This window comes from Zonotrichia leucophrys, chromosome 4, assembly GCF_028769735.1.
Source record: "Zonotrichia leucophrys gambelii isolate GWCS_2022_RI chromosome 4, RI_Zleu_2.0, whole genome shotgun sequence".
Classification (NCBI taxonomy): domain Eukaryota; kingdom Metazoa; phylum Chordata; class Aves; order Passeriformes; family Passerellidae; genus Zonotrichia; species Zonotrichia leucophrys.
Genome location: NC_088173.1, coordinates 69739545 through 69755852, shown reverse-complemented (window position 1 = coordinate 69755852; position 16308 = coordinate 69739545). Strand labels below are relative to the sequence as shown.

General features: G+C 58.0%; 3 protein-coding genes and 1 long non-coding RNA gene across 4 annotated transcripts; 2 read left to right on the top strand and 2 right to left on the bottom strand.

The window, feature by feature from the left end:
* Positions 1–4582: 4582 nt before the first annotated feature.
* Positions 4583–7598, top strand: LOC135447164 (vasotocin-neurophysin VT-like). The gene is made up of 3 exons (XM_064712024.1): positions 4583–4738; positions 6220–6421; positions 7323–7598. The coding sequence occupies exons 1-3, from the start codon at positions 4619–4621 to the stop codon at positions 7505–7507; spliced, it is 507 nt and encodes a 168-aa protein (XP_064568094.1). The 5' UTR covers positions 4583–4618; the 3' UTR covers positions 7508–7598.
* On the bottom strand, positions 7593–8707 carry LOC135447165 (uncharacterized). Its single transcript, XR_010440012.1, has 3 exons — positions 8501–8707; positions 8224–8292; positions 7593–7830 (listed from the first exon to the last, which is right to left on the bottom strand). It is a non-coding gene; the product is annotated as an uncharacterized LOC135447165 (long non-coding RNA).
* A 1940-nt stretch (positions 8708–10647) lies between these two features.
* Positions 10648–12216, top strand: LOC135447162 (neurophysin 1-like). The gene is made up of 3 exons (XM_064712022.1): positions 10648–10789; positions 10869–11070; positions 12037–12216. The coding sequence occupies exons 1-3, from the start codon at positions 10670–10672 to the stop codon at positions 12084–12086; spliced, it is 372 nt and encodes a 123-aa protein (XP_064568092.1). The 5' UTR covers positions 10648–10669; the 3' UTR covers positions 12087–12216.
* Positions 12217–12543: 327 nt separating this feature from the next.
* MRPS26 (mitochondrial ribosomal protein S26) lies at positions 12544–16202 on the bottom strand. The gene is made up of 4 exons (XM_064712021.1): positions 15338–16202; positions 14403–14540; positions 13364–13487; positions 12544–13131 (listed from the first exon to the last, which is right to left on the bottom strand). The coding sequence occupies exons 1-4, from the start codon at positions 15670–15672 to the stop codon at positions 13000–13002; spliced, it is 729 nt and encodes a 242-aa protein (XP_064568091.1). The 5' UTR covers positions 15673–16202; the 3' UTR covers positions 12544–12999.
* Positions 16203–16308: the final 106 nt, after the last annotated feature.

The window sequence follows — 16308 nt, the reverse complement described above, 5'->3', positions numbered from 1 at the left end:
TGGCTTATCCTGACGGAGTGTTGCTATTACAAATCAGTGAAATTCACCCCATTTTCCAACATCCTTCTGGCTTATCCTGATGGAATGTTTGTCACTAAAATCAGTGAAATTCATCCCCAATTTAACATTCCTCTTTTTTATCCTGATGGAATGTTGTCACTACATCCCATTTTCCAGCATCTTCTGGTTTATCCTGATGGAATGTTTGTCACTGCAAATCAGTGAAATTCATCCCATTTTCCAGCATCCCCCTGGTTTATCCTCATGGAATGTTGCCACTGTGAAATACACCCCATTTTCCAACATCCCTCTGGTTTATCCTCATGGAATGTTTGTCACTAAAATCAGTGAAATTCATCCCATGTTCCAACACTCCAGGTTTATCCTGGTTAGTTGTTGTCACTCTCATTTATCCTGGTGAAACTTTGGCCCTGGAGCTCCGTGGGCTGCAGCCAAGCTCCATCACCTCCCTCCCTTCCCCTGCCTCCAAAAGGGAGACAAAACCCCTCTGGGAAGTTCCTGCTGTTAATGAAGGAAAGGGGAGGTTCAGGTTGGATATTTGGGAAGATTTCTCCATGGAAAGGTTTTCCAGCCCTGGCACAGCTGCCCAGGGCAGTTTGGAGTGCCCATCCCTGGAGGGATTTAAAAGCCATGGGGATGTGGCACTTGGGGACATGGGGGTGGCCTTGGCACTGCTGGGGGAATGGTTGGATTTGATGATCTTGGAAAGCTTTTCCAACCTCACAGATTCCATGATTTCCATGGCTGAGCCCCTCTGGCAGCCCCAGACCCTTTGGTGGTATCAGCAAGAGCTGGAGCTGTATTTTGGTGGAGCAAGGGGGCAGATTTGAGGCTGCTGCCCCATTCCCAATCCCTTTGGGATTTCCCTCATTCCCGAGGGGAGCTGGGATGGGGATGGCAGCACTGCCACCCTGCTCAGTGTCACTCTGAGCCTCTGGGGGCTGTCAGGGGAGCAGGAGCATCCTCTGGGGAAGAGCAGGGACGTGGCAGAGCAAATCCTTGCTGGGGACACAGAGAAGGGATCTGGGGCTGCTGTTGGAGGATTTGGGGTCCAACTCTGAGCCCTCATTTGGGGGCAGGATGTGGGATGGGGGCCCAGCAATACCCTGGGAGCATCACAGCCCAGCAAGGCCGGCTCTGCCCACCCCTGGCATCCCTTATCCCATCACTCACCCCAGGTGACCCCAATATTTCCCTCCCAAACCCCTTTTCTGTGTTTCCCACCCCTTTCCCCCTCCCTTTTCCCACCCTTGATTCCCGTAAGTGATTCCGCGGCTGCGGAGCCTCTGCAACTCGGAAAAAACATTTTATTAACCTTCCTTGACTTTAAAGAGCATAATTACATTTTAATCTCATATTCCTGCGTTATCATTCCAGACACAGAGTCATTTGAATGCAGATCGTTCCCGGCTAATGTAATTTTACGATACAGTAATGAAGAGACGGAGCACGAGCCCGTAACACCCAATTTAGAGCTGACATTTGGGGCTCTTTTAAAGAAAAGTTTTCCCAGCCGAGGGCTTCGTGCGTCCTCCTCGGCCCTGCAACGTAAGAGGGTTTGGGTTCCTGCTGTGAAGGGATGGCTTTGGATGGGGAAATGAGGATGGTGTTCATGATGTCGGTGTTAAATCCCCCACGGGGGTGATTCAGCATCACGGGGCAAATCTGGGAACTCGCTGCTCCCTCGGTCCCAGCGAGGGCTGAGTCAGGGGCTGGGGCCGCCCTCACCCCCTCCAGGGGAGGGGATGGCCCTGGTGTCACCCAGCAGAGCCCAAAGCCCGGGACTGTCACCTCCCTGGGTTAATCCGTGCTCCAAAATCACCGGGCAGGAGCTGGGGGTGGGCTGCGAGCCCCAGCACTGATGCATTAAATGCTTCCCTGTGTGCCTCAGTTTCCCTTGGGGTTCAGCCCCTCCAGCATCGCTTCCTGTGGAGCTTTTCAAACCAATTTGGGACAAACGCCAAGGTTTTCCAGGGAGGATTGCAGTGGGATCACCGTTCCCTTTGGGATGCTCAGGCAGAGCAGCCCCTTCCCCACCCAGGGTAGCACCCTCTAACTGGGGCTGGGGGGTTTGTCCACCAGAAAAGGGATTAATGAGGGGGACAAAATGAAATGGCCCTGGTGTCACCCAGCAGAGCCCCAAAGCTCAGGATTGTCACTCCTCAGGTTGATCCGTGCTCCAAAATCACCGGGCAGGAGCTGAGGGTGGGCTGGGAGACACAGCACTGATGCATAAAATGCTTCTCTGTGTGCCTCAGTTTCCCTTGGGGTTCAGCCCCGTCCAGCATCGCTTCCTGTGGAGCTTTTCAAAGCATTTTGGGACAAACACAGAGGTTTTCCATGTTGATCAATGTGATCCCACGATCACCGTTCCCTTTGGGATGCTCAGGCAGAGCAGCCCCTTCCCCACCCAGGGTAGCACCCTCTAACTGGGGCTGGGGGGTTTGTCCAGCAGGAAAGGAATGTTAATGAGGGGGAGAAAATGAAGGAAACTAATGAGGGGAAGGGGGAAAATGTGTTCAGCCACCCCAAGTGATGCCCGGGCTGATTTTTATGGTTCTCTGCCTCAATTCCCCACCTTATGTGAAGATAAAGATAAAACCACAGCTGGCAGCACCTGTCCAGCCCCCTCCCAAACAAACCCTCCTGGTCACTGTGAGCCAGTCCCAGCATTTTCTGGGGGGGAGAAGCAGAGGATGGATACTCACAGGCACTGAATTCCTCTCTGCACATTCATTTTCCACATTGCTGAGGTTGCCCTCGGTGTAGCTGGAAAAAGGGAGCTGGGAACAGCAGGAATGTTCATGGCTGGGTGGGACAGGGGGATGATGATGGTGTTTGTCCTGTACAGATGTTTCTGACAGCCCAAGGGTGACATGAGTGTGCTGTGCCAGCCCCAGAGCTGCCTTTGCTTTTGCTCTCCCCTCTCCCAGTGCTTTCCCTTCTGGTTTCCTGGAGAAAAGGAGGAAGAGGCAGGAGAGCCGTGGGTGACATGAATGGATCACTCTGGGGACAGAGTCCTGCCCTGCACCCCAACGCTGCAGCCCAGCCCCTGGTTTGGGGTGTTTGTGCACCCAGGGCTCTCTCCCAGCCCCAACCCCATCACTGCCCTCCATGTCCCCTCCCAGAGCAGCATCAGTCAAAGCAGCATCCCACAAACCAGCATCCATCCCCAAACCAGCATCCCACAGAGCAGCATGCCAAAAATGAGCATCCCTCCCCAAATCAGCATCCCACAAACCAGCATCCCCCCAAAGCAGCGTGCCAAAAATGAGCATCCCTCCCTAAACCAGCATCCCAAAAATCAGCATCTCTCCCTAAACCAGCACCCCAAATCAGCATCCCTCCCCTAAAGCAGCATCCCTAAAGCAGCATCCCTTCCCAAAATCAGCAACCCTCCCTACATCAGCATCCCTCAAAGCAGCATCCCTCCTGGGCCAGCATGCTCCCAACAAACACCACTTCCCAAACCATCCCCCCTTCAGAGCAGCATCCCTTCCCAAACCAGCACCTCTCCGAAAATCAGCATCCTTCCAAGCCGGCATCAATCCCAAATCAGAATCCTCCAGATAAACAACCCTCTCTAAAGCAGCACCTTCCAAACCCTTATCCCTCCCCAAATCAGCATTGCTCCCAGAGCAGCATCTCTCTGAAACCAGCACCTCTCCCAAAATCTGCATCCATCCCACACCAGCATCACCCCCAAACCAAAACCTTCCCAAAATCTGCATCTTTCCCAAACCCACAACTCCTAAATGAACATCTGTCCCTAAACCCACATCCCTCCCCAGAGTGCATCCCAAAATCTGCATCCATCCCAAACCAGCATCACTTCCAAACCAAAACCCTCCCAAAATCTGCATCTTTCCCAAACCCACATTTCCTGAACAAACATCTGTCCCCAAACCCAGATCCATCCCAAAATCCACATCCTTCCCAAACCAGCATCACCCCCAAACCAGCATCTCAAAATCTGCCCCCTTCCCAAAGCCACATCTCCTAAATCAACATCTGTCCCTAAACCCACACCCCTCCCCAGACTGCATCCCAAAATCTGCATCTTTCCCAAAACCACATCTCCTGAACAAACATCTGTCCCCAAACCCAGATCCATCCCAAAATCTGCATCCCAAAATCCACATCCATCCCAAACCAGCATCACCCCCATACAAAAACCTTCCCAAAATCGTATCTCCTGAATGAACATCTGTCTCCAAATCCACATCCCTCCCCAAAATGCCTCTTCCAAATCCCCATCCCTCCCCAAACCAGACCTTCTGAAGGATCACCTCTCCCTGAACCCTCCCAAGCCCATCCAGGGCTGGCCTGTGCCCTTGGAGCAGCCAAGGGTGGGATTCACCAGCCCTGAGTGCTGCTGCTCTGAATCATCTCAGTTACAGATTTGCTTGGATGCGATTTGGGAAAAAAAAAAAAAAAAAAAAAAAAAAAAAAAAAAAAAAAAAAAAAGGAAAAACAACAAAAAACCCAACCCACCCCTCTTCTTCCTCCTCCTCCTCCCCGGGGAAGGGGTGATGGCTGCATAAATAGCGGCGCTCTCAGCACGGGGCCAGAGAGCCGGAGCAGCTTCCCCTGCACCATGGCCGAGCCTTCACTGCCCCTCTCCTTCCTCTGCCTCCTCGCCCTCTCCTCCGCCTGCTACATCCAGAACTGCCCCCGCGGCGGGAAGCGAGCACTGGGGGACACAGCCGTGAGACAGGTACGGGATGGGAGATGGGGACACAGCCGTGAGACAGGTACGGGATGGGAGATGGGGACACAGCCGTGAGACAGGTACGGGATGGGAGATGGGGACACAGCCGTGAGACAGGTACGGGATGGGAGATGGGGACACAGCCCTGAGACAGGTACGGGACGGGAGATGGGGACAGGGAGGGAGCCCCTGGAGGGACAGGGGGCTCTGGGGGTCACCTCTGGGCACCGTGGCACTGTGCCACCCTCCAGGGAGCAGAGGGGATTTGGGGTGGGACAGTGGTGGAGGAGTGACAGCCCCAAAGTGCTGTTGGCGCCTGGAATGAGGCTCAGCAGAGCATCCTGCAGGGCTGGGGGGCAGCAGGACAGGACAGAGCACGGACAGGGGACAGGGAGGGCATGGGAACCTTGGTCATGGGGACAGGGAGCTCATGGGGACACCCCAAAGCAGGGACACAAGGTCACCATTGCTGGTGGCAGTGACCATTGCTGGTGGCAGTGACCATTGCTGGTGGCTTTGTGGCAACTCCAAGACCTGGAAGAGGAGCTGGTGGGGAGCTGCTTTCCATACCCAGAGAGAGAGAGGCTCTGGGGGGTGCAGAAGCTCCCTGTGGGGTTTTTGGGGTGGTGGAGGGACACACAATGGGGCAGTGGCAGAGGAGTGACAGCTCCAAAGTGCTGCTGGCACCTGGAGAAGAGGCTCAGCAGACTGTCCTGCTGGGCAGGACAGGACAGAGCACAGACAGGGCACAGGGAGCTCATGGGGACACCCCAAAGCCGGGACACAAGGTCACCGTTGCTGGTGGCAGTGTGGCACCTCCAGAAGCTGGAAGAGGAGCTGGTGGGGAGCTTCTTTCCATCCTTCATCCCTCCCCTCTCCATGCCAGAGGGGTTCCCAGCGGGACACACCACAGCTCAGCAGCCCAAAGGGGCTGCCAGAGAAGGGCCCCAAGCCCCAGATTCCATCCACAAACTCCACATCTCCATCCACAACCTCCACATATCCAGCCACAACCTCCACACATCCATCCAGCTCCATCCACAACCTCCACAACCTCCATACATTCCTCCAGCTCCATCCACAACCTCCACATGTCCATCCAGCTCCATCCACAACCTCCACACGTCCATCCAGCTCCATCCACAACCTCCACATCTCCATCCACAACCTCCACATATCCAGCCACAACCTCCACACATCCATCCAGCTCCATCCACTACCTCCATACATTCTTCCAGCTCCATCCACAACATCCACATGTCCATCCAGCTCCATCCACAACATCCACACATCCATCCACAACCTCCATACATTCCTCCAGCTCCATCCACAACCTCCACATCTCCATCCAGCTCCATCCACAACATCCACATGTCCATCCAGCTCCATCCACAGAGGTGCATCCCCGTGGGGGTTTCTAACCCCGGGGTGTGCACGAAGGGTTTGTTCGGGTTTGTTGGGGTCACTGAGGCAGCTCCTCCCCGCAGTGCCTGCCCTGCGGTCCCGGCAACAGAGGGAGCTGCTTCGGGCCCGGCATCTGCTGCGGCGCGGAGCTGGGCTGTTACCTGGGCACGGCGGAGACGCGGCGCTGCGCGCAGGAGGACGCGCTGCCCTCACCCTGCCAGCCCGAGGGGCAGCCCTGCGGCTCCGGCGGCCGCTGCGCCGCGCCCGGCATCTGCTGCAGCGCCGGTAACCGGGAACGGACACGGAGGGCAGGGAGGGAACGGGGAGGGCTCGGCAGGGAACGCAGAGCTGCTGGGGTGGGATGGGTTTAGGGAGGGGGAAGTGAGGGGTGGAGGGGAAGAGGTGTTGGGAGGTGATTTGGGGATGGTGGGTTCAGGGTGGGGGTAAGGAAGGAGTTGTTCACTGGAAGGGTGGGGAGGGTCTGGCATGGGGTGCCCAGAGAAGCTGTGGCTGCCCCTGGATCCCTGGAAGTGTCCAAGGACAGGTTGGATGTGGTACCTGGGACAGTGGGAGGTGTCCCTGCCATGGCAGGGGTGGCACTGGATGGGATTTAAGGTCCCTTCCCAAACCATTCCATCATTCTGCGGTCTCAAGCCGTGACTTTTCTCACTTTTACCCCAAATCCCTCTCTGGGCAGGGTTAGGTGGGATATTGGGAATTAGGAATTGTTCCCTGTGAGGGTGAGAAGCTGTGGCTGCCCCTGGATCCCTGGAAGTGTCCCAGGCCAGGTTGGAGGGGGCTTGGAGCAGCCTGGGATAGTGAAAGGTGTCCCTGCCCATGGCACAAGATGTTCTTAGAGGTCCCTTCCAACCCAAACCATTCTGACTCTAAAGGATTGGGCTCTCAGCCCCTTCCTGATGCACCATGAGCTTTTCCTGGCCAGCACAGCCTCCCTGACATGCCAGAAACCTGCCCTGCTCCCTGCTCAACAGGAGAGAGAGTGATGAAATGATGGAGATTAGGTTTGCCTGGGGGTTCATTAGCAGGGGAAGGAGCTGAACCATCATTTTCAGGGTACGAGCTGTGCTGGTCCCCCAGGCTGCCACCAACCCCTTCCCCAGCCATAAACACCTCCCCGATGATCCCAAAAAACCCGAGCCACTCCACCTTTATCCTCCCGCGGCAGAGACCTGCACCATGGACAGCGCCTGCCTGGACGAGGGCGGCGAGGGCGCTCAGGAGGCGGCGGACGAGAAGAACCTGACGCTGCTGGATGGCTCGGCCGGGGATCTGCTCCTCAAGCTCATGCACTTGGCGAACCGGCAGCAGCAGCAGCAGCAGCAGCAGCAGGGCAAGCACCCCCTGCTCTGAGCCAGGGCGTGGGGAGCCCCCCCTTACCCTGACAGACCCCCCAGCTCGGCTCTGTACATACCTGACCCAATAAAAGCCCTCGTGCACTGTGGTGGCCTCGTCCTGGGCACTGGGGGCGGCTCCTGGGGGCTCCAGGGGGTCTGGCTGGGGCTCAGGATGGGGGTGCTGCGGCATCTTCTGTCCCCAGATCCAGGAGATCTGGCTGGGGCTCAGGAAGGGGATTTTGGAGGGTCTTCTGTCCCCAGATCCAGGGGATGTGACTGGGGGCTGAGGATGGGGCTGCTGGAGGATCTTCTGAACTCAGATCCAACCATGGGATCTGGCTGAGGCACAGGAAGGGGATATTGGAGGGTCTTCTGTCCACAGATCCAACCAGGGGATCTGGCTGGGGGTCAGGATGGGGCTTTTGGAGACTCTTCTGTCCCCAGATCCAACCATGGGGTCTGGATGGGGCTCAGGAAGGGGATTTTGGATGGGCTTCTGTCCCCAAATCCCGGGGATGTGGCTGGGGCTCAGGATGGGGGTGCTGGAGGATTTTCTGTCCCCAGATCCCCACAGAGTGCAGTGGTTTGGCTGGGCTGGGTGCAGGATTTGGGCTCTGTCCTTTCAGCTCCCAGGCAGAGCTGGAATTTGGGATCTGGCCATGGGGTCCCACCCAGCAGCACTCCCAGCCCCAGGGGAGTGGGGACAGCTGGGATGTGGCACTGTCACCTTACCTCGTGGCCAAGCCCGTCCTTGGGGCAGATCTGGGGCCTCGCTGCCTTCAGCAATCAGCACAGCATCCACTAAAAACGATAAAAAGTCAGGAAAAGGAAAAAGCACCCCAAATCCCTCAAGAGCAGAGAGGTTTGGGCTCCCAGCTCCAAAGACCCCCCCAGGGCTGGTCCCATCTTTCCCCATCCCCTCTGGACACCCTCAGGGAGGATCAGTCCCCGTTATCCCACAGTCACCCCCAGGATTTGGGGTATCCCCACCCTCTCCCGGCTCGCTTACCCTGCAGGCTCCTGGCTCCGAGGTCTCTCCAGGCTGGCACTGGCCAGGGCACAGGGGACAGCTCGTCCTTTATAGTGTCCCTGAGGGAGGTGGCGCCTCCCGGGAGGTGGAGCTCCCTGACTCCAGCAGGATCAGAGACACTCCCTGTGCCCTCAGGGGATGCAGGATTGATCCAGGACCTGCAGGATCCATCCAGGACCTCCAGGATCGATCCAGGACCTGCAGGATCGATCCAAGACCTGCAAGATTGATCCAGGAACTGCAGGATCGATCCAGGGGATGCAGGATTGATCCAGGACCTTCAGGACTGATCCAGGACCTCCAGGATTGATCCAGGACCTGTAGGATCGATCCAGGACCTGCTTCCCACATCCAGCATCTGATCCCAGCCCTGGGGAAGGGGGGCAAACCCCAAATCACCTCAAAATCTTTGGGAAAGGGGTGACACCAGCATGGATGAGGGACTCCAAACTGGGATGAGGGAACTGGGCTTTCAGCCCAGCTCCAGCACTCGGATTTTCCAAGATGCAGGATGTGAACCCCCAGCATTCCTGCAGCACTGGGAATGTGGGGCCGAGCTGGGATTGCTCTGTCACCTCAAAATCAGGCAAAAATCCAGTCCCCAAAAAGTACCAGGGTTTGATAACTGGGGGTTTCCCCCCATTTTTCTACCTGAGACACATCCTGCAGGGGTCTGAGCACCCCTGGAGCAGCCACAGGGGCTTTGGGATGACAATTCCCTCCCTCCATCCCATGCTGCAGCCAGAGCTGAGCTGCTGGGACAGCTGAGCCCCATTTCCAAGCCATTTCCATGGATGCCAGGGCCTGCCTTGTCCCCAGGGACTGGCCCTGAACCGGGCTGGGTGACAGGGACCTGGCTGCCCTCGTGGCAGCCTCGCTAAGTGGTGGATTTTGAAGCAAGCCAGAGGGACAGGAAAAGGTCATGGCTGTCCAGCTCTGGGCTGCCTAATTCCCAATTAAGGCAGTGCAGGGTAATGATCTCAGTGGACGTCAAGGTTTGTCCTCAGCAGGGAAATTTATTCAAGCTGGAAGCTCCTAATTGGGATAAGGAAGGCAAGGGGCCGGGGGGAGCAGGACCTTGGGTGGTTGCGTCAGCCTTCGGCCTCATCCTCTGCTCTGCTTCTCAGGGAGGAGGAGGGGGGGCTTTGTCTGCTGGTGATGGGGCTCAGGACACCACCCTGAATCCCTGTGTGCAGCTCCAAGGAGAAGCAGTGGGGAAATCTGGGATTTCAGGCCTTTGCCCAGGAGGTTTGGTGTTCTCAGGTGGCTTTGGAGCTGTGGGATGAAAGTGGGTGGGGATGGGCTGGGTGTCACTGTTATCCCAGAGAAGGATAACGCAGTGCAGAGCATCCCCCAAAGGCCAGGGCCAACAAGGACATTCCCATGGATGATCCCAGAGGATACGGGGCTGCTTCCTCCCACCCAAAGGGATTTGAAGCCAAGGGAAGCACACACCCTTCTCACCCCACTCCTGATGGACACATCCCACCTCCAGCTGCCTTCCTTCATCCCTTCCCTCTCCATGCCAGAGGGGTTCCCAGCGGGACACACCACAGCTCAGCAGCCCAAAGGGGCTGCCAGAGAAGGGGCCCAAGCCCAGACTCCATCCACAAACTCCACACGTCCATCCACAAACTCCACACGTCCATGCAGCTCCATCCTCAAACTCCACACATTCCTCGAGCTCCATCCACGACCTCCACACGTTCCTCCAGCTCCATCCGCAACTTCCACACATCCATCCAGTTCCATCCACAATCTCCACACGTTCCTTCAGCTCCGTCCACAACCCCCACATGTCCATCCAGCTCCATCCACAACCTCCACACATCCATCCTGCTCCGTCCACAAATTCCACCAGTTCATCCAGCTCCATCCACAAACTCCGCATGTCCATCCAGTTCCATCCACAACCTCCACACGTCCCTGCCAGACTCATCACTGAGGAGAAAAGCAGCACCTTGTCCTTGACCTCACGTCCTCGACCTCTGGCTATTAGCCGAGCCCTGTGCTGTGGGAAGCAATGCCTTGTGGTTTTTAAGGAGCACTGGTGACGCCGGTGCCAGAATCCCTAAGCAGGAGCCAGGACTATAAATACAGGGCCAGCAGTCGGGATGAGCAGCCACAAATCCCCCCTGTCCCGCTGCCATGTCCTGCAAGGCTCTGGCTCTCTGCCTCCTGGGGCTCCTGACTATTTCCTCTGCTTGCTACATCCAGAACTGCCCCATCGGGGGCAAACGAGCTGTGCTGGACATGGACATCAGGAAGGTAAGTCCTGGGAGGGCTTGGAGCACTCCCAATTCCATCCTTCCCTTCTCCCAACCTTTTCCCCCTGTTCCCCGAGCAGTGCCTGCCCTGCGGCCCCCGGAACAAGGGCCACTGCTTCGGGCCCAACATCTGCTGCGGGGAGGAGCTGGGCTGCTACATCGGCACCTCGGAGGCGCTGCGCTGCCAGGAGGAAAACTTCCTGCCCACGCCCTGCGAGTCGGGACGCAAACCCTGCGGCTCCGGAGGGAGCTGCGCCGCCCCCGGCATCTGCTGCAGCACCGGTGAGGGCGACACGGCATCCCGGGATTGCTGTCCCGAGCCCCGGCACAGCCGGGAGGGAATTCAGGGTTCTCAGAATAGTGGGAGAGGGGAGGATGCTCCAGGGATTCTTTGTCCCATCCGTGTGTCCAGCCAGGGCACGCTCCAGGACCAGTCCAGACCCCAGGGATGAGACTGGGAGGGTTTGGGGCAGAGGGAAACAGACAGCAAACAAATTTTGGGGGCTGAGCAAGTGCAGGAGCCACGTCCCATCTGCTCTCATCAGTTTTTCTCAAAATCCCACCCTCCTCCCTAAATTAAACTGACAGGGATCCTGCTGTAAATCCTGGAAGCATCAAAGAATGGAGTGAGCAGGAGCTCATTGAACCCCAGTGCTGGGGGGTCTCTGGGGGCTGGTTTTGGGGGGTCCCTGGATGTTTGGGGGATTTCTGGGGGCTACTTTGGGGATCTCTGGGAGCTGCTTTGGGGAGTCCTTGAGGGCTGTTTTTGGAGGTTGTTTCAGGATCTCTGGGAGCTGGTTCAGAGTCCTTGGGCACTGTTTTTGGGGGTTCCTGGGAGCTGTTTCGGGGATGTCTCGGAGCTGGTTCAGAGGTTCCTGGGGGCTGTTTTGGGGGGTCCTTGGGGGGCTATTTTAGGGATTTCTGGGAGCTGTTTGAGGGATCTTTGGGAGCTGGTTCAGAAGGTCCCTGGGGGCTGTTTTTGGGGGTTCCTGGGGGCTGTTTCAGAGATTTTTGGGAGCTGTTTCAGGGATCTCCAGGAGCTGGTTTGGGGAGTCCTTGAGGGCTCTTTTGGGGGTTCCCAGGGGCTGTTTCAGGGATCCCTAGGAGCTGTTCCAGGGATCTCTGGGAGCTGGTTCAGAGGGTCCCTGGGGGCTGTTTCAGGGATCTCTGGGGCCTGTTTTGGGGGGTCCCTGGGGTCTGGTGGGTGCTCCCTGATTTCACAGCACACTCCCCCCTGTCTCCCCTCAGAGGGCTGTGGCACTGACTCATCCTGTGACCAGGAGCTGCTGTTGGTGTAGCCCAGCCAGGAGAGAACCTGCAGGATCCTGCATCCATCGCTGTCCCAGCCCCACCCTGGGCTGTGATTCAGACTGAAGTGATGAGCTTTGAGCTTAATTAGAAATAAAACTTGGACAGAAAAACAACCGAGCCACAAGTCTGTGGGTTTTGTGTGCTTGCTGGGTTGAGGTGCAGGCTTGGGAGAAGAAGATACTTTTAGGGAAAAGTAGAGGTAAAAAGTGAGAGTTTCAGGTCAATGAACTGAGGGAGGGAGGGAAGGAGGGAGAGGGACCTGCAGACCATGGCTGAAACACAGCAAACTCCAGGCTCAGCCCAAAACCAGAAGTTTTAGGACAAAGCTGACAGCCTGCAAGACCCCAACAACCCAGAACACCCAAAGCCATTACAATTTTATCTATATTTTCAGTGGTGATGAATAAATTAAGCCTAAAGGGAGGAATAATGAGACACCAGAAATCCTGGATCATTCAGACACATTCTTATTCAGCCACACCAAAGGATGTGCAAAGGAGGGTTTGAAGTGTGAAATCAGGATTATAATTAATTCCTTCCCTCAATAACAAAAAAAAAGGGAAGGTCAGTGTTTCCTACAAATTCACTCAGCCCTCCTTTGCCTTTGGAAGCATCCAGAGGAGCTGACAGCGAGGAGCTGAGCCAGGCTCTGCCTCAGGACTGCTCCTGCTCCCCCCACATGCTGTGTGTGAAGGATCCAAACACGTGGGAGGCGGGATCACAGGCACAGCAACAGGGCTGAGCTGCAGCCTCCAAGCTCCCCTCACCCCCTTTCCCTCAGCATTAACCCTTTGGAGGCAGCACAGCCAGAGCCTTTCTCCACCACTTCTGAGGCCAATTTATACATTCCAAGGAAGGATCTGTGTGTTCTGGGGGCTCTGGACACCAGAGCCAGGGCTGCTAGGAGAGCACCGTGCGTTTGACGACGCGCCCGTCCTTGTCGATGGCGAAGTTGTAATTGCGGGGGTTGTCCAGGCACTCCTCGATCCGAGCCTCCAGGTTCTCAGGGGTGATGAAGTTTTTGGCTTCCTCCTGAAGCAAAGCACAAGGATTGTCCCCCTCAGGGTTATCCCAGCCTGTTCCCAGAGCTCTGGCTCAAGCTCCCTCCCATCCACGCGCTGTCAACACCCCTGGAAGGTGCTGACGCTTGTGGTTGCCAGCTGCCAGCTGAGAAATCTGTGGAAAACAATCCCACGGCTCCCACATGGCTCCCTGGCAGGGAATTCTGGCAAGCTGCTCCCCAGGAGGCACCAGCTGCTCTTACCTGCAGCTGGAGAACCTCCTTCTCCTTCTCCTCCAGGAAAGCCTCCATTTTCCTGGCCTGTTTCTCTGCAATCTCTGATTTCCTCCTCTTCTGCTCCTCCTCTTCTCTCCTGAGTCTCTCCTCTCTGCCAGGCAGAAAGGAAAATGTCATGGAGGAGGTGACACATCCACCCAGAGCACCTTGACTTGGCCCTCAGCAGCAGAAGGCACAGGAACCACAAGAGCTGCACAGGCAGATTTATTCAAACAGGTCAGGATTTCCCAGAATCACAGAATCAGTCAGGGTGGGAAAGGCTGTGTCCTCCTGTCCTCTGCTCCCAGGCTGCAGATCCTGACCCATCCTGGCTGCACCCTCCTGTCAGGGAGTTGTGGACAGTGACAAGGTCTCCCCTGAGCCTCCTTTGCTCAGGCTGAGCCCCCCAGCTGCTCCTACCAGGATCTCAGTTCCAGACCCTTCCCCAGCTTTGCTGCCTTTCCCTGGAACATTCCAGCATCTCCATGTCCTTCCTAAATTGGGGGGCCCAGAACTGGACACAGCACTCGAGGTGTGGCCTCGCACAGTGGAAGAATCCCTGCCCTGCTCCTGCTGGCCACACCATTCCTGATCCAGGCCTGGAGCCTGCTTGGCCCCCTGGGCACTCTGCTGGCTCGTGTCCAGCCTGCTGTCCATCTGTCCCCCAGGTCCCCTTCTGCCTGGCTGCTGTGCAGAACCCCACACCTGCACTTGTTATCCCTCATTTCCCTGGATGCAGCCTGTGCAGGTCCCTTACAGAGCCCTCCAGCACACCCACACCCACACCCAGCTCAGTGCCACCTGCAAATCTGCTGCTGGTGAACTCAACCCCCTCATGGAGATCATCAGCAAAGGCATCAAACAGGGCTGGGCACACCATAAGCCCTGGGGACACCTCTGGTGTGACCATTCCCCACTGGGCTCAGCCATTAACCAGTTCCTAACGCAGGAATGACCCTGCCCAAGCTTCTCTGTGCCCAGCTGTGCCTGAGCAGCGCCCCCCGTGCCCTGCAGGGGCCGTGCTGACCTGCGGGCCCTCTGCCGGCCGTTCTCCTCCTCGTTCCAGGCCATCAGCCGCCGGTGCTCCTCCAGCTCCTCCGGCAAGCCCTCGGCGATCAGGCGCTCCTCCCGCTTCTTCTGCAGCACCTCGGCCCTGAACTCCGCCCTGCAGGGCCGGGGGAGGGCGCTGAGCTCCTGCCCGGGGCTGCCAGCACAGCGGGGTCTGCCCGGACTGCCCCAGAGCAGAACCAGCCCCAGCGCCCTGACCCTGCCCCACACTGCTCCCAGTGCCACCACCCTCACTCTTCCCTGCCCCTCATCAGTCCAAACCCCACCACCTTTCCCAGCCCCCAGATCTCCCTGCTCCCGTTACAAAGTGTCCCTCCAAAGCCACCCCTCCACTGTCCCTCACAGCAGCCCCAAATGGCCACAAGGCCACACTCCCCTGCCTCACAGCCCCATATCCAGCCTCCCACCCCACAACCTCTCTTGTTCCACATCAGCCGCCTCAGCACTTCATTCAGCCTCCAACTCCACACCCAGAGCCACCCCCAACCTTCCCCTGCCCCACAGCAGCCTCACAGCCCCATACCTGCCCCTTGCCCCACAGCCAGTCCTGTACAGAATAAAGGCAGCCCCCAAAAACCCCATACCCAGCTCCTGCTCCAAACCCAGCCCTTCAACCCTGCCCTGCCCCACAGCTGGTCCCTTTCCCAAACCCACAACCACCCTCAGCCCCATAATCAGCCCCAGCCCATGTCCGACCTTCCCCTGCCCATAACCGCCCTACTCAAACTACAACCTCCGTCCTACATCCTGACCCTTCGCTGCCCCACAACCACCCCCAGCCCCATAATCAGTCCCAGCCCATGTACGACCCTCCCCTGTCCCACAGCCCCCCTGTCCCCAGCCCCCATCTCCACAGCCCCAGCCCAGCCCAGCCCTGCCCCGCAGCCCCGGTACCGGAGGGCGCTGAGCACCAGCCGGTACTGCCGGTACCGCTCCTGAACCACCAACAGCTCCTCAGGGTCCACGGGCGGCGGCATCTTCACCCGGCCCACCTTGGACTTAGCGGGGGGGTCATGCCGGGTCTTGCGGCCCCGCGCCGGCACCGCCCGCGGGTCCCAGGCGGGGCAGAGCCCCGGGAAGGGGCCGGAGCCGGGGCCGAGCTCCGGGAGCGGGACGGACCCCGGGCGGCAGCGCCTCAGCGCCCGCAGCATGGCTGCCCCCAGGGACCGCGCGGCGCGGGGTGTGACGTCACATCTGTGCGCGGCGCCACGGGAATGGGAGCGGGGCATGATGGGAAATGGAGTTCGGGAGGGGAGCGGGACAAGTTCCAAGGACACCTGTGGGACAGGGACACCGGCGGGGATAGCGATATACTACAGGGGACAGGGACAGCCCGGGGACAGGGACACCCGTGGGGCATGGACAGCCAGGGGATAGGGATATCGTACACGGGACAGGGACAGCTAGGGGGCGGGGATAGGGACAGCCAGGGGAAACGGACATCGGCGGGGGCAGGGACATCCGTGGGACACGGACATCCATGGGGCAAGGACACCCTAAACGGGACAGGGACAGTCAGAGGACACATGGACACCGGCTGGGATAGGGACAGCCAGGGACAGCCAAAGGACACGGACATTCGTGGGGCAGGGACACCCTACACGGGGACAAGGAAATCTGTGGGACACGGACACCGGCGGGGACAAGGAGACCCGTGGTACAAGGACAGCGGCGGGGACAGTGACACCCTATACGGGACAGGGACATCCGTGGGACACGGGCACCTACGGGACAGGGACAGCCCCACGGGACAGGGACAGCCCTGGGGACAGCCCTGGGGACAGGGACAGCCTCACGGGACACGGAAGCCCAAAATCGGACGCCCGCCCCCTGGAACACGAACTGCCCACCCAAGGATCCGAAGG

Bases quoted from the DNA above. Each gene is read 5' to 3' on its own strand.
- LOC135447162 (XM_064712022.1), top strand. From the start codon at position 10,670: ATGTCCTGCAAGGCTCTGGCTCTCTGCCTCCTGGGGCTCCTGACTATT. The intron at 10,790-10,868 runs GTAAGTCCTGGG...TTCCCCGAGCAG, and splicing joins TGGACATGGACATCAGGAAG to TGCCTGCCCTGCGGCCCCCG. The intron at 11,071-12,036 runs GTGAGGGCGACA...GTCTCCCCTCAG, and splicing joins CGGCATCTGCTGCAGCACCG to AGGGCTGTGGCACTGACTCA.
- LOC135447164 (XM_064712024.1), top strand. From the start codon at position 4,619: ATGGCCGAGCCTTCACTGCCCCTCTCCTTCCTCTGCCTCCTCGCCCTC. The intron at 4,739-6,219 runs GTACGGGATGGG...TCCTCCCCGCAG, and splicing joins GGGACACAGCCGTGAGACAG to TGCCTGCCCTGCGGTCCCGG. The intron at 6,422-7,322 runs GTAACCGGGAAC...CTCCCGCGGCAG, and splicing joins CGGCATCTGCTGCAGCGCCG to AGACCTGCACCATGGACAGC.
- MRPS26 (XM_064712021.1), bottom strand. From the start codon at position 15,672: ATGCCCCGCTCCCATTCCCGTGGCGCCGCGCACAGATGTGACGTCACA. The intron at 14,541-15,337 runs GTACCGGGGCTG...CCGGCCCTGCAG, and splicing joins CTGGTGCTCAGCGCCCTCCG to GGCGGAGTTCAGGGCCGAGG. The intron at 13,132-13,363 runs GTAAGAGCAGCT...GCTTTGCTTCAG, and splicing joins AGGAGGTTCTCCAGCTGCAG to GAGGAAGCCAAAAACTTCAT.